The sequence below is a fragment of the Aethalodelphis obliquidens genome, unplaced genomic scaffold (assembly GCF_003676395.1).
Source record: "Aethalodelphis obliquidens isolate GAN/ISIS:26980383/991018 unplaced genomic scaffold, ASM367639v1 scaffold18, whole genome shotgun sequence".
NCBI classification, from domain to species: Eukaryota; Metazoa; Chordata; class Mammalia; order Artiodactyla; family Delphinidae; genus Aethalodelphis; species Aethalodelphis obliquidens.
Window position 1 is genome coordinate 30,465,617 of NW_020837962.1, and position 16,601 is coordinate 30,482,217.

General features: G+C 44.1%; 1 protein-coding gene across 1 annotated transcript; it reads left to right on the plus strand.

The window, feature by feature from the left end:
- The first annotated feature begins 1,613 nt into the window (after positions 1–1,613).
- PROKR2 (prokineticin receptor 2) lies at positions 1,614–11,449 on the plus strand. Its single transcript, XM_027118348.1, has 2 exons — positions 1,614–2,201; positions 8,351–11,449. Exons 1-2 carry the CDS (start codon positions 1,744–1,746, stop codon positions 9,045–9,047), a joined length of 1,155 nt encoding a protein of 384 aa, XP_026974149.1. The 5' UTR covers positions 1,614–1,743; the 3' UTR covers positions 9,048–11,449.
- Positions 11,450–16,601: the final 5,152 nt, after the last annotated feature.

Consider the following 16,601-nt stretch of genomic DNA (forward strand, 5'->3'; position numbering starts at 1 on the left):
AAGGGCAGCGAGTGCATCCAGCGGTAACGGGGAGGGGACCTGCTCTAGCCCGGGCGCCCGCTGTCTCCTCGCGGGTCCCGGGACCTAAGAGCAGCCGAACGTAGAAGCCGAGAGGGCGCAACTCCCGCTTCTCCGTCTCAGGCTGTGCAGTGTCTGTGGGGGTTGGGGTGTCGCGTGAGACGGAGAGGCGACCCAAAAAGAGGACGCCCCCAGCTGCGGTTTTGAGCCTCCCCTCGGGTATATAGTAGGCAGGCGCGCCGCAGGTTGGAGTGTCCCCGCCACCCTGCGACTGCTGTCCCTTCCGGGAGCAGTTCCTGTCCTTCGTTCTCCCTCTCTTCTCAGAGGGCTGGGCCAAACCTACTGTCCAGTTTGGTCCACTTCTTGCTTCCAGCATCCCACAGCCCCCACACTTGGAGTCCTTTCCAGGTGTGCTAAGAGGTGGGGGAAGGTGGTTCATGGCTGGATGGCCGGGAACCCCATTCCGCAGGTGCTGGATCTGGGTTCTTTTTCCAGTCGGTCAGACACAGCGAACCCAATAGTGCCCCATCTCCTGAGGGCTCAGTACTTCAGAGACTTTATTTCCTCCCCCGCGGGCATCTGGAGGCACCAAAAATGTAGAGGACTTAGGCCATAAGAGACAGGTCAGCCCTCAGGCCCTCCTGGGTCCTCACTGACACTTCCCCCACGCCCCTTGGGTGGCTGTTTTCAGTTAAGCGAGGTCTTGGAGCAGCCACCACTTTCAGAGGACACAGACTTTGGTGACAAGATGTGGTACCTCCCAATCAAGGCTGATTCTGGAAGGGGAGCTGGGGGCCTGGTGAAGGGACAGCTCAAAAGAGTGGAGACAGGGAAGGGGAGCAGACAGAGGACTTCTTTCTAGAGCGGCCCAGTAGCGCAGCAGAATTACCTCTCACCCACAGGCCCCTCCACCTGCAGAGTCCTGGTCAGGATCCTCATTCATTCCTTCAGCAGATTCCTATCCAGCCCCTACTCTGTGCCAGGCCCTGGGCTAGGCAACAGGAATTTGGTTTACAGGAAAACTGGGATTCAGAGAGCATAAATCACTGGCCCAAGTTGACTCAGCCTGTCCGTGTGAAAATTGTGACTTCCAAGTCTGTGGACTGGCCAGGACAGAGGGAGCAGTCCCTGCTTTGGGGGAAGGACCCTGCTGTATCACCATCCTCTGGCTTCATTGTCCCTGGCCAACAGCTGGCACAATGTTGTGACTGCCATAGAGTCCTGGGTCAGCTGCCTGAGCAGCTGGGAAAAACTTACAGAAGACCCCTGTGGGGGCTGCTGGGGGGAGGGGGACTAGGCAGTCAAACTGGTCCTGGTCCCTGGACAAAGGGCAAAGATACACATTCTTCTTGGGTGTCTCTGGGGAGTCCAATCCATCCCATGCCCAGTCCCTCTCGATAGCCAAACAGCCAATAGAGGGTTTCCCAATTTCCGGAACTCATGTGTCCTCCCCTCTGTGCCGCGGGTAGTTCTGTCTGTGGGTTAGACACTGTGTCTGGTTGGCCTATACCTGGGAGAACTCTGGGAGGATGCTACCAGGTGTTCTCCTATATTTTATCAACTGGTCGTGTCTCCTTCCAGGATCCATGATGGCGTCTTGACTCCCCACAGATGTGGGCAGGGTGCTAAGATCTCTGACCTCATGAAAGCAGAGGGTCTGGACCCCCAGCTCAGAGTACTCAGACCGCGGAGACTCCTGCATACCACTCACTGGCAAGCTTCACCATGGCAGCCCAGAATGGAAACACTAGTTTTGCAGCTAACTTCAGTATACCCCAAGACCATGCCTCCTCCCTCCCCTTCAACTTCAGTTATGGTGATTACGACCTCCCTCTAGATGAGGATGAGGATATGACCAAGACTCACACCTTCTTTGCAGCCAAGATCATTATCGGGGTGGCACTTGTGGGCATCATGCTGATTTGTGGCATTGGCAATTTTGTCTTTATCACTGCCCTTGCCCGCTATAAGAAGCTGCGCAACCTCACCAACCTGCTCATTGCTAACCTGGCCATCTCCGACTTCCTGGTGGCCATTGTCTGCTGCCCCTTCGAGATGGACTACTATGTGGTGCGCCAGCTCTCCTGGAAGCACGGCCATGTGCTCTGTGCCTCTGTCAACTACCTGCGTACCGTCTCACTCTATGTCTCCACCAATGCCCTGCTGGCCATCGCTATCGACAGGTGAGGATGTTGGGTAGGGGTAAACAGGGAGGTGGCCCAGGTTGCCTCTTTCCTCACTTCAGCTCTAAACGTTGGCATTACTCCAGATTCAAATGCGTGCCCATCTATCGAGGCAAAAGGAGACTTGGTTTCTCCAGTTGTGGCTCATGTTCTCCCAAATGTGGACAAGAGTGAGGCTCCTGAGCCTCCCAGCTCTGGGCCATGCCCCCATACACCACATCTGCTTCAGATACAGGCATGTCATATAACCATGAACCTCACCAAACACAAAAGCAAAAGCAGCATTTTAGGCAGGTTACTACTTAGAAGCCACATTAACTAGGTTAGCCAAGGCAGCTTCAAGTCAAGATAGCATGTGCGAAGTTTTTCCTGTAACCACTACCCAAAGATATAGAACATTTCCATCCCTAGAAAGTTTCCTTGTGCCCCTTACCAGTCATTCCTCCCATCCCAGGCAACCACTGATCTGATTTCTAGCGTCATAGTTTAGTTTTGCCTATTTTTTAACTTCGTAAAAATGGAATCATACAGTATGTACTCTTGTTTTTGGTGACTTTGTGGCAGAGCTGATTTTAAAATAAGATTACAGGGTTCAGTTGCAAAAAAGAGGGAAGGACATTCTTGCCTTTCTTTTTTGCATACATCCATGTGCTTATTTGCATATATTTGCATGACATGTTCTGTAAGTCCTTGATCTATTGTAAATTTATAAAGTAAAATTTCTAATAGCAGCTTCAGACAAATCTGATACATGTTTTATTTATGTAAATAGCTGTAGGCCAGCACTGGACTACCAGTGGCTCTGCTTGAGGGGGGCAATTTGTGTCACATCTTCTTGGTCCACCATTGTGAGTTATGCTCATTTTGATGATGTGTTTTTAATCATCTTTTTCCCTTTTATCTCCTTTCAACTCCAGTTTTTCCCTTATTCTCAGTGCTATTTAGGTCTGTGGTCCTTTTTAATCAACCCGGTGATTATTTTTCATTTATGATAATATAATACACATACAGGTATAAGAGGCATCTTCCTATTTATAACTAATTCCTGCAAGAAAAAACAATTTTGTTATCACAACTTTGAGGCTCGTAAGCTCTGAACCCAGTGTTTATGAAACTTACCTATTAACCAAATGCACAAAATTCCCCAGGGGAAATGATACAAAGTATGTTTGGTACAATGGTACAAAGTCAGATTCCTGGGCCCCTACTGAATGGGAATTCCCTGAGCTAGGACCTAGGCATCTGCATTTTACCCAACCCTGAATGATTCTGATGTTTACTCAAGTGAGTTACCACTGTTCTCATCACCTTTGTTCCATTGAAACCTTTGTCTTCCTAATGTAGTTGTGGGGTTTTTCTTTCTTACTCTTTCTTTCTTTCTTTCTTTCTATCTTTCTTTCTTTCTTTCCTTCTTCCTTCCTTCCTTTCTTTTTTCTTTCTTTCTTTCTTTCTTTCTTTCTTTTCTTTCTTTCTTTCTTTCTTGTTTCTTCTTTCTTTTGTAACATGGGAGATTCTCAGGAAGCAACCATTCTGTTACAATACAGAGTGGTTCATTTTCCACCCCAAACCAGCTCTGCCTCAGTCAGCTTCCAGCTCTGTCAGCCATTCCACCATCTCCCAGTCACCCAAGCAGGAGATACTACCATCATTCTTTTCCTTTCTCCCTGTTCTACTGCCACCCACACACCCCTACACCAGGTGCAGCCCTACCCCAGGTCCTGGCAATAGTCCCTCCAGCTTCATCTCTTGGCAAGTCATGGCTGGACCATCATAATTCTCCTCTAACTTGTCTCTTCACCCCTTCAGGAGCCCCTGACTGTCCCTTGGAATCTATAGTCATCCATATTAAGCATCAGAATATCACCACTGAAGAGTCTTTCTAATATATCTCATTCCTTACAAAACCTCCAAAAGTTTCGATGCCTATAGAATACATGCCAAATCCTGAGTCTAGCACCCCAGAGTCTTTGTAATCTGATGCCAATCTGTCTTTTAATCTCATGCTGTGTCTGGGGACACAGACGGTCTTTTCCAAAGGACATTGTGTTTTAAGCATAATAACCATTCCTATCTTCATGTTTCCATAGTGCTTAGTGCAGAGCCTCAAACCTGTGCCTTAGTGTGGTTTACCCCTAAAATAGACCCTGAGACAAGGATTCATGTGCAGGTAGCCCTCAGTAAGCACCTGTAGGGAGATAGGAAATGAGGCAGTCAAGGGAAGGCAGTCAATACAAGCTGTGTTATTGAACAAGTTTCCACTGTGCACAGCTGATGCTTATTCCTGCCACAGAACTCTTGGAGCTGGTGTAGATCACACCTCAGAGTTCTCCCAGGAGTGAGAGGGTGGGAGGGAACTAGGATATTTATACACCAACCCTCATAAGTCATTTGTGAGGGCCACTCTGGAAATTCTGTGCAAGTTACCAAGAGGAATCTGGAAGCCAGAGAAGGCCTTCCAACAAAGAAATGCAGGTTTTAGCAGGTGGCAGTGGACAGGCATACAGTGAAGTGATAAAAGCAAAGGGATAATAGAGGGGCACCAACAGCATCTGCTACAACCTGGTAGATCTACAGGTTGCTGGGTTCTACTTTGTGCCCAACCTATACGTATGGAAACATAAAGTAGTAGAAGACACAGTCTTTGACCTCAGGGAGCTTTTCTTCCACACAAAAACTAGAATAATCTAGTGATAAGTGAAGAGTAACTCAGAGAAAGACAGATGATTATGTTAGTGATGCAGTCTGGGAACGCTTCATGAGGAAGGCATTGCAATTCAAGTGTGCTATTCTGACCACCTCCTATTCACCCCGTTGATGAATGCAGGACTCTCCAGCACCAATAGTAGTAGATAACTGAACCCACAACACCTCAAACTAGAACAATGAGGGTGAAAGCACTTGGCTGGTCTCATATACTGCCAGCCCAGGGGAGGAGGACACTGCACACCAGGCAGGGTCACGTGGGAGCTGTGCTTGGGAATAGAATGAACCAGCAGGGGATGTGAGCAGCAGGGTCTATAGTGACAAGAGGCTGAGGTGACCCTTGGCTCCCATGGGAGGATGTGATTGACTTGTTTGGATGATTTTGCCAACTGGCAGGGAGGTGAAACCCATTAGGTTGAGGATTGGGGGTGCAGCTATTCCCACTGATAGAGGAACTAGCAGGACAAGAGCGTTTCTCACTGGGTGGAGGGATATATCTGGTGAAAACAGAGGAACTCACAGCTAGGCTTTTGGGGCCCTGTAGATGTCAAAGCAGCATATGGAATTTCAGCCCTTACAATCCAGGACCCTAATAAATAAATAGCACCCCTCTTTCTCACTCAGTTTCAAACCAACTGAAAAATAAGGCAAAATGATAAGAAAGATGAATGATGTCCAAACTCTCACTTTTGCTGAGATGACACTAATTAAATAATGGGCTTGTATCTGTAGGCATGGGGACCACAGCTTACTCAGAATTAGATAAACCTGCAAACCCTGACACAGGTAGCAGCAGAAGAGCAAGGTTCATGTGCAGAGGGCCTAGAAGGGATGATATTTGAAGTCATAGAGAACCCAGAAAAAGAGTGTTGACCTCAAGAAACACACATCCAAGCAGATAGATGGCAACAAAGACTTTGCAGATATCCCTCTTGCCAATGAATGAGTCATGCGAAAAGATGGGTTTAAACAAAGTATTATAGCTTCCACCATGCTTTATGTACATTTACCTTCTCAAATAGAATCTTTCAAAAAGCCTACAAGATTGTCTGTAAAGTTATTTTTATCTCCCTTTCACAGATGAAGAAACTAAGTCCCAGGAGCATAAGTAATTTATTCAAGAATTTAGATGCACAGCTGAAATCCAGGGCTTCTGAATAATGCCTAGGCCAATGTTCTTTATTTTATTATTTAGCTGATGACAACTCTGAATTTTGGAGCATCCTATAGGATAAGGAATTAGAATTTAGGAGTTGACAACAGATTAAGCAGGGCTGTGGAAGTTCTCTTTGACATTGGTTACTGAGATACTTTTCATGCAAGAACCAGACTGAGAGAGTTATTAAGTCTTGAATTAGTTCTGCATTATCTAAGGACTTTGGACTCAGTATGATAGGCAGAATAATGACACCCCCAAGATATCCACATCCTAATCCCCAGAATACGTTATGCCTAAGGGGAATTAAGATAGCAGATGGAATTAAGGTTGCTAATTAGCTGATCATAAAATAAGGACATGAGACTGGATTATCCAGGTGGGCCCAGTGGTCCTTAGATGTGCAAGAAGGAGGCAGAAAAGTCAGTGTCAGTGATGTGTTGTGGGAAGGGCTTGACTGGTTACTGGTGGCTTTGAACATGAAAGGGGGCCCTAAACCAAGGAATGCAGGCAGCCCTAGACAAGAAACAAATGAGATTTTCCCCTCAGAGCCTCCAGAAAGGAACACAGTCCTACCAACAACTTGATTTTAGCCCAGTGAGACACATGTCAGACTTCTGACCTCCAAAACTGTAAGATAATTAATTTGTGTTGTTTAAGCCACTGAGTTTGTGGTAATTTGTTACAGCAGCAACAGGAAGCTGATACACTCAGTATCACAGAGAGACAGTGATTGTGAGATGTCCCTGCCCCAGTGAAAGATTGGCTAGCCCATTTGTCCCAATCTCCAGCCCTGTGAGCCTTGCGCTACCCAGGCAAGTCACGCAGGTTAACTTGGAAAAGCTGGGTCCCATGGATGGGTGAAGAACTCCAGTAAGCACTGCTTATTAATATATACAGCTAGGGTGTAGCCACTGGTTGGGATGGGATGCAACTTTATCTCATGTCTTCAGAAAGCTGCAAGCTGGGGAGAGCCAGGCTGCCATGAGATCTCCTAATTGAAGTCTATAGAGTCAGAGCTGCCAGTGGGCAAGGGGAAGGCAAGAGCCAATAAAACAATCTTATGACAGACATATTGTCAGGGACAGATAGAAATAACATGGCAGAAGGCCTTCTTGGTCAAGTCAGAAACTTGGAAAGGTGACCAAAGGGTCTTGTTACAATAGAAGGGTAAATTGGATAGAATTTCTATGGGTGGCTTCCTGCTCTTGGTCATAACCTGACTCAAGCTCCAGGTAAGGGGTACATATTCATTTCCAAGGTTGTATTGTTTCTTCCCTACCCTTCATGCCTCTTTTCTTCCTCCACCTTCCTCCACCACCTCTTCCTCCACCTTCCTCCACCACTTCTCCCTCTCACTCCATAAAATGCACAGGAATGATTCCAGGGCACTAAATTACCTAAATAGGTGTTGTTAGGTTTTTCTGGAAAGAAGGTATTCAACCTACACAAATGAGCTCATTTCCCACAAAGGGCTCCAACCTCTTTCCCAGGCAGCGTTGCTCATTGGAAAGAGCAGGATAAAAGTTTTATGCTGTGTGCTGCTTTATGGTGTCAAGGCAACTTTACACACCTTCTCATCTGAGCTTGAGACAGCCCAGGGAGTTGGGTGTAAAAGTTTTGTATCAGGAGCCTGGATTCTGTTCCCTGCACCAAGTGAGCTTGGGCAAGTCATTTACACCTCACTAGATTCCTCAGATTCTACCCTTAGTCCACTCCTGCTCTGTAATGCAGGATGACATCTGAGGGGAGGAGAGAAAAATTCCTAGTCCACAGCTCTTCTTTCACCTCTACACTAGAAGATATTTGGATTGAAGGGTTTTGAAAGAATTATGTTCTTAGGCAGAATGGCAAGCTGGAAAGCCAAGGTGGTATCAATAGGGCTTATAATCATGATAGGCCACATGTACATGCCACACCTAGTACATGCCAAGCATTTCACAAACATTATAATATTTAATATTCACAGCAGCCCTGCAAGGTAGGTGTCATTTTATTTCATGTTGCACCTGAGGAAATGAATCTCAGAGAGACTGAGTGATTCACTCCAGCCAAGATTTATTCTGTCTGTTTGACCCAAATCCTGTGCTGTTTACACTAAATCACTCCTCTCCTCCAAATGCCAAATGATGTTGCTAAAATAAGATGAAGCACGTTGATGCTGGAAAATTAGGTACGTGGGGAGTCATTGTGCCATTTTGTCTGCTACTGTGGGTGTTTGGGTTAGTTAAAAACCAATAATGATTACAAGCACACATCATTATTACTGATAGCTTCCCTCCCCCACCAGATATCTCGCTATCGTTCACCCCTTGAAACCACGGATGAATTATCAAACAGCCTCCTTCCTGATCGCTTTGGTCTGGATCGTATCCATTCTCATCGCCATCCCATCAGCCTACTTCACAACGGAAACCGTCCTCTTTATTGTCAAACGCCAGGAAAAGATCTTCTGCGGCCAGATCTGGCCAGTGGACCAGCAGCTCTACTATAAATCCTACTTCCTCTTCATCTTCGGCATCGAGTTCCTGGGCCCGGTGGTCACCATGACCCTGTGCTACGCCAGGATCTCCCGGGAGCTCTGGTTCAAGGCAGTCCCTGGTTTCCAGACGGAACAGATCCGGAAGCGGCTGCGGTGCCGCCGGAAGACGGTGCTGGTGCTCATGTGCATCCTCACGGCCTACGTGCTGTGCTGGGCGCCTTTCTACGGCTTCACCATCGTGCGCGACTTCTTCCCCACTGTATTCGTGAAGGAGAAGCACTACCTCACAGCCTTTTATGTCGTCGAGTGCATCGCCATGAGCAACAGCATGATCAACACCGTTTGCTTCGTGGCCGTCAAGAACAACACCATGAAGTACTTCAAGAAGATGCTGCTGCTCCACTGGCGGCCCTCCCATGGCGGGAGCAAGTCCAGCGCTGACCATGACCTCAAAACCAGCGGCCTGCTGGCCACGGAAGAGGTGGATTGTATCAGGCTGAAGTGACCCACTGGTGTTTCGTAATTGAAAACCCAAAAGCCAGTACTTAGAGCACAATTCACCAATAACCAAGTTCACAGACTGCTTGGGGAAAGGACAACTGTGTTCACACCTCACTGCTCTCAAGGAGCTGGATGCTTCTGGAGTCATAAAATGTGATGCAACTAGACACAAACCACAGCAGCTGACATTTACTGATAGCTGCTCAACACCTACTGTGTGCACAACCACACCAGCGAGATTAGATAAGGGCAACAGGAGCTGACATTTACTGATTACCTACTGTGCAAAAATATTTAAATAGCAAAATGAAATGCCAGAAGCCATTGGAGTCATTAAGCTATATCCAGATATTTAGGTGGTCAAACAGAGGCCACAGATGGTTATCTAGACTCATTCTTCATCTTCCCTCATTTTATATCTGGCCAGTGCAGGAAAGTCAAAGCCTACAGAATGCAGCACAATGGAGATAAAAGGGTGAATTAGAGGGTGGGGTTTACAGCCTCATGGGAAGACAATTCACGCCATCACACTGAGCTTTCCCACCCAGATCTTATGACCTCCCTAGAACATTCTCTAGGATTCTGGCTGCCAGAAAAGAATTTTTCTCATAACCAGGTCATTGGTTATCTATAATGGTGTAATTTCAAAGGAAAGAACCAAAAAATTTTCTTTTCCACTGATGCTTGAAAACTCATCATTCTTTTGGGTGAAGACAGACAATCCTGAAATGAGGAACACATCCAGTTCCTGAAACCTTAACGTGAAGGATGTCAGCAGCTCTAGTGTCAGTGAGTAAGGGGACAGAGAAAGGGGTCGAGTTTGCCACTGGCAATGAACGTAATCTGTGTGGCTATTTTGCTAAGGCCTGGGCCACTTTTCTAGAACACACCCTTTCTTGCAAAGACGAGCTCTACTTGGAATCCAAAGACCTGGGTTCAAGTCCTAACTCATGTGACCTAGATGTTTACTGTCTCTGCATCTCAGTTTTGTTCAACGAAACAAGGATGATGAAAATATTTTCTCTGCCTGCCTTACAGGACTGTTGGGCAAGCCCACTGAGGTCATAGTTTGTAAAAGTGCTTTTCAACTATACAAGTGATGAGAATGGAGAAGAGATATTGAATGATTTGTTTGGACCCCATCCACTGTGGCTTATTATGGAGAAACACTCCCACTTTTTCATCCTTAGTCTATGGACCAGTGATCCCTGAACTCTTCTCAGTGCAGTCCATCTACATCAGGGCAAAAAAGGAATCCTTGTCCTGGGTTATAATCAGAAAGATTCAACTTCAGAGTCTCAGTTACCCACACCCCACTCCAAACTTTCAGTATCCCTGTGGTCATAGAACTGTTGATAGTCTTCCCTGCATGTTGCTAAACAGCACATCCCAGGGCTGCCTAAGTCTGTTTGTATAATCACACACCTGTGGTAATTGTGCATAGTTGTCTTCATTTCTTCCTGATTCATTTTGAAGCAGAGTCTATACAAATGGTTTGGGATTGACCCAAATGACCCACATTTGGGCAATTCCTGCTCTTCTATAGTGACGGGGTTATTTAGTTGTTTGCTTGTCTGTGTGTGTATGTGTGTGTGTTTAATTAATTGTTGGTGTTTTTAATCCAACCGTGATGTTTCAACCAACATTTTCCTCCATCACCACCCAGCATGTTCACCTTCAGCCCAATCATTGTACCCTCAGAAAATGCAAACTCACTTTAACATTAGGCTAAGCCAAATTGTTTATAAATTCTGATTAGACAAAATTACACAATGCATTCTAAAGCCAAGCAAGTAAATATTTTGGGGTTATCTGCATTTTCACAAATATGATAACTGCATTTTTATTTATTACCCCTGTCCTGACTCTTCTCCTAAAGATGATTCTTTAAGAGTACACTGTTACCAATTGTGTCTGTCAAAAGAATTCAGTCCCTTTTTCCTTTTTATACTAAAACATACCATCCTCCCTTCATTTAAATTTAACTGAAACAACTTTTGTAACTATTGGTGAGATTTGTGATTTTCCAGTGAATTAAAGTGTTATGCTGTTATCAAATGAAATTATTAACATATGGAATCTTAACCACACTGTTGAAGCATTTTCCCTGCTAATCTTCTATATGTTAGTATATTTAGATATCAATGAAGTGATAGCCATTTAAACAATTCAACCTTGCAACAGAGAAGGAAGTTCTTGAAGGCATTTTTAGAACAGTGGCAGCTCACACCAGCAACGAGCCTCATCTTGGTCACGTCCCTCAAGCTGCCAGCCCAGGAGTGTACTCATGCATGCAAATAAATCAAAGAACCGCTACTCCATGTTCACGTTACCCTTTCATTTTAAAATCATCTTGTTTGTTTAATGAAAACTGCTGTTTGCATGGAGACTGTTCATTCCTCTAACTGGTGTTAACGTAATAAATTAATTGCACTTGTGCTTACACTTTTCTCTTCAAGACTAATTAATACTAAGCTTAAGATACTTTTAATGCACTGAGATATATAAACATTCATATATACTATTATATATTGGAAATTTAATCTCCTTTGGCAAAATGGATCCATTTCCTTGGCCAGAATAAGAGAAGGATGGCTTTGTGATGAAGCTATTAGATTTTTCTTTCAGCATCCAACATCAAAAATAAGTTGATTCTCAAGTTGAAATCAAAAGATGGCTTCAGGCCCTTCATGGATAAAAACCAATTGCAGACTTCTGAAGGAAAAAGTGACACATGAGGTGGTTAGAAGACTTAAAGTAGTTCTATTTCTAGGGGAAATTTTTGGCTTTGAATCGTATCTCCTCAATTTAACTGTTATCTCTCCCTTGGGCTCAGGAAAACACACACACACACACACACACACACACACAACTACACCTCAATAGGACACCAAAGCAGGAAAAGGCCTTTTAGGACATGTAACTCAACTCACTCCTTTCTTAGGTGAGAAGATCTGAATTTCAAATGAGGAAATGACTTGCTTAAGGATGCACAGCTAACACTAACATTTGCTGGAGCCACAACATTGCCCCCAGGTCTCACTCTGGTCTAGTGAGCTGCATTCAGTAACTGCCCTCCTGTGTCCAAAGGAGGGGACTTCCTCTAAGAATGTTTAAAGGGCCATTTAAACTGGTTTCTGACCTCCTGGGAGAATCTTAATCTGCACAAAAGATACCTTCCTTCCTTCTGGCAAGCAAAGAGTGCATCCATCCAAGGGACTTCATAATCTAGACCCCAGGGTTCCAGAGAAATCAGAATTACACCAGGGTCACTCTAGCGCTCCTGCCTTTCTTTTCTCCTATTGAGAGAAATGCCCCCTCAGGGAGAGGTCTGAGCACATTTGGCTTGAACATACATGGAACTATTTATATGTGATGCTGGAGCCATGTGGGAAAGCAGATTATGAAGAGGGGACCCTGGCCCTAGGAAAAGTAAGCGGTGGGGAAAAGGGCTTTCTCATATTCAAAGGCAAAGCAAGTCCAAGGCCAGAGTGTGCAATCATCACACAAGTTCCAGCTGGCTGATCCTGAGCAGTGGTCCTTCTTCATGCCTCCCAGGAACCAAATGCCTTCTGGTCACCAGGTCAGCCTCTCTCCTGAGGTACACCAACCAGGCTACACATCACCTCCTTGGGTTGCTTGAACCACTTACTCCTTTACAGATGCTTAAAGAGCTCCAAATACAGGACAATATTCCCGAGAGATAAGCTGGTGTAAAAAAAAATGTGTTTGGCACTTTCTTCAGATAAAACAAATTGGCGGGAGGTGAGGGATTCATTGGAACTTGAAAAGAATAAGTAGTTATCGAATAGAGGGAAGTAGGCAGGGGTTTGCCTCCAAGAAGCAGGTGGTCAGCTCTTGGAACAGAATTTCATATAGATGCAAGGTCTTTCCATCCCTTTGTTAACTGAATTTCCACGTATGAGTCACAGGCTGAGATGAAAGAGGTCATCTCCAGAATCTCATTTAATGCTGACTGTAGGTTACCAGCTCTGGATCCAGCTCCTAGGCAGGTTCCTGACACAATACTTTGACTGAACTCTGCAGCAGGGATGGTCCAGTGTGTGCAGAAGAAGGTCTTCCGCCCACTCAGCCAGTCTCTGTGCTGGCTGTACAAAAATGGGAGTGCAAGCCTGAATCTGAAAGTGACTCTTGAAATGATATATGATTAATTCCATGTTGAGGTTGAGATACCGTAAGCACAAAAATGGAGAGAATTTAGAAGACAGATTCTTTCTGGCCATGGGAATCAGAGAAACTTTGGAGTAGGGAAGTAGTTAGGCAGAGCTCTGGAAGATGGAGCATGGTGGGAAGACGATATTCTAGGCAAAGAGGACAGAATGAGCAAAGACATAGAAGAGGAGAAATGAGATAGAATATAAGTGGAACAGAAAATAGTTTGATTTGACAAACACATAGAATGCAGAGTGTTTAAAGGGAGAACAAACTCCAGCAGCAGGATGAAGAAAGAAGTGTACTGAAAGAGCCTGGGATTCACAGTCAGAATCATGTTCAAATAGTAAATCATACTTAACCATGCGAATTTTACTATACCCCTTACCCCTTCATCTATAAAATAGGAATGATAATAGTACTTACATCATAGGATTATATGTGGTTCAAATATATATCTTAGAAAAATGCCTAGCACAACATAAGCAGTCAATAATATTAGCTGTTATTTTTAGAATGATTAATTCTGGGAACAGAATTTCTCCTAGAGGAATCCAGAGTATTGTGTCACATATAATGGATATACTATTTGGGAATTATTCAACCAGAGTATTTTCATCTTCTGTGACTCCAAGTCTCTAGCCATCTTGGACTCCCAACTGTACCTGGCCAGCTCAAATCACAGGATATCTTCCATAGCATAAAGAAGATGCCCTTCCATCATTGAGACTGAACCAGAAAGATTAATGACCCTCAGGAAGGAGACAATGATGTAGGGGAAGTCCCTTCCACACAGGAAGAAGGAAACAGCGCCTACCCCTTCCAGTCCCCATGGTTGTGGGAAAGAAAGAAACAAGTTAAAGACCAGATGCATTTGTCTTTGCTTTCTCCTTCAGGGTCTAAATCTAGGTGGTGGAGGTGAGGATGCAATAGAAGCACCTAAGTAATAGAGAAGCCTAAGATCATGGGGCATGGGGGCACCAATGAAACACTTGCCCAGGTTTCACTGGGGGAGGCCCTAGACCTCTAAGAGGAGCCCAGCAGTGGAGGAAGCTGCAAGACAGAGGAGTCTGATGTAGCACCTTGATACCTCACAACAAGCAGTGAGGTGTAGGGATCCATAAATTCGCATGTGCCCCACTTAGGGGTCACAGATGGATGGACAGAAGCCTGGGGTTGGGTCAAAAAGGCCATTTTGTGTGAGACCTTTACAATCAAGTACAAATAGCCAGAACCATAGACTCCAAAAGACTAGTTGGAATGCATTATTTTTCAACAACTCATCCTGCAGCACGGCCAGCAAGGATCCAGAATCCACATAACAGCATGTGATTTTGAGAATTCCTTTTATGCTCCTCCAACATGCAGTCACGGAAACTCCACTATATTTGGAAGGAGTAAGAAGGGGCTGAAAACCAAAACATTTCATTTATCTGAAAGTGGGTGATTTAAGCTGAATGGAGTATACTTAAGTTCAAAAAGACTATATGTTATTAATAGCTAAGTTTAAGTTTGTTCTCTACCTCCCAATGAGACAGGGGTTCATAAAGCTTTGATCAGTGATAGAAAAGTCAAGAAGCTATGTTTTCTCCATACATCCAAGTGTCGTGTCAGCCAACACTGCACATATAACAAGGATGAAAAAGCAGCAGAAATTGGGGACTGGGATGGAGAGAAAAGAGGAAAAGAAATTGAAATCATGAAAGACTATATCTCTTAGTTTAAAAATGTATATCCCCCTAAAAGAAAGCCAATGGCTCTTTGGTGATGGAAGCTGGTGCTATTGTTGAAAATGAAGAAAGAATGAAAATATTAGGTAGGTGAGAAGTTAAGGATCCTTTAAGAAAATGATAGTTCTTAACCAGAGAATAGAAGTTCAGATACATTACTATAATGATATGTTTGCTTATTCCGATCCATGGCATGAATAAATTGAATATGTTTTATAGAGAAACAAGAAGTGATTCACAATACTTCCACAAAAGCTACAGACTGTGGAAAAAAATTGCATTTTATGGAAGAAATTATATGCTGTAGTGCTAGTGATACAATTGGGGATTTCCAAAGGTGGAGGATGAGTCCTTCATGAATGTCAAGGCTCTATCTTTTCTTTATCTCAGTTAAACTTTCAATACTTTGATATTTTGATTAGTTAGATTTATAGATGGTTGGAATAACATTGATTAAAGCATCTATGACCATCTAAAGATTTTATCCATTACTTGACTGAACCTAGAGAAGGCCAGATTATTAAAGGTCTGGACCCCTGAATGGGGATATGCAGTGGACAGGAAATAATTGGATGAATTCCTTCTCATTCGAGCTCATTGTTTGAGCTACATCAGCTAACAGGAAATTTTGCAAAAGGCTTCAAGCACGATTTGGCATTCTCACTCAGTATGCCTGAAGTTCTGCATTTTTATTTTATTTCAGCAAATGGTTATTGTTCCATATAGAGGCAGCTGTGAACTCTGGGAATTAGTTCTCCTCTTTCTCTTCCTCCTCATTACTATCATCACCATCTACCATCTGCAGAGAGTTGAGGGAGTGTCAGCGGGAAGAAGCAGAAAACTGCGGGGGTCCATAGCTGACCCAGGAAAGCATTGCCACCCACAGCTACACTGTTTTCACAACAGTATTTTTATTTTATAATTAGGCCATTGCTTTCCAGATCTCTGAGCTTCACTTAATGAAGGGACAACCCCAGCTTCTGCTCCATGGTTATTCTTATTATAGCAATCATAGAAATACATGGTGTTGATATTTCTGGTTCTCACATTACTCCACCTGAGCCTGACTTCTTTGCTCCAAGCAGTATTTTAGCTAAAAGTATCTCTTAACTTTGGGTTTACAAACCCACTGAAGTAGTTCTGAATGAGCCTTCTATTCCTCAGTATAGTAGGCTGAATAATGACCTCCTAAATATGTCCACATCCTAATCTCTAGGAACTGTCAATATGTAATCTTATGAGAAAGGAAACTTTGTTTGTATGATTAAGTTAACCATCTTGAGACTAGGAGATAATTTTGTATTATCTGGGGTGAGCCCAAAGTAATTACAAGCATCCTTATAAGAGGAATATAAGAAGGACAAAGTCAGAAAAATGAGATGTGGTGACAAAAACAGAGGCTGGAATGATGTGCTTTGAAGATGGAGGAAGAAGCCACAAGCCAAGGAATGCAGACACCTTCTAAAAGCTGAAAAAAAGCAACAAAACAAATTCTCTCCTAGAGTTTCCAGAAGGAATGCAACCCTGTTGACACCTCACAAACACTTTTTGGACTTCTGACCTCCAGAACTATAAGAGAATAAACCTGTGTTGTTTTAAGCCACTAAGTTTGTGTTAATTTTTTAAAGCAATAATAGGAAACTAATTCACCCAGG

What these genes read in the sequence shown, in the direction of transcription:
- PROKR2 (XM_027118348.1), top strand. Translation starts at nt 1,744, where the DNA reads ATGGCAGCCCAGAATGGAAACACTAGTTTTGCAGCTAACTTCAGTATA. An exon ending in CTGGCCATCGCTATCGACAG is followed by an intron (nt 2,202 to 8,350) that starts GTGAGGATGTTG and finishes CTCCCCCACCAG; the next exon opens with ATATCTCGCTATCGTTCACC.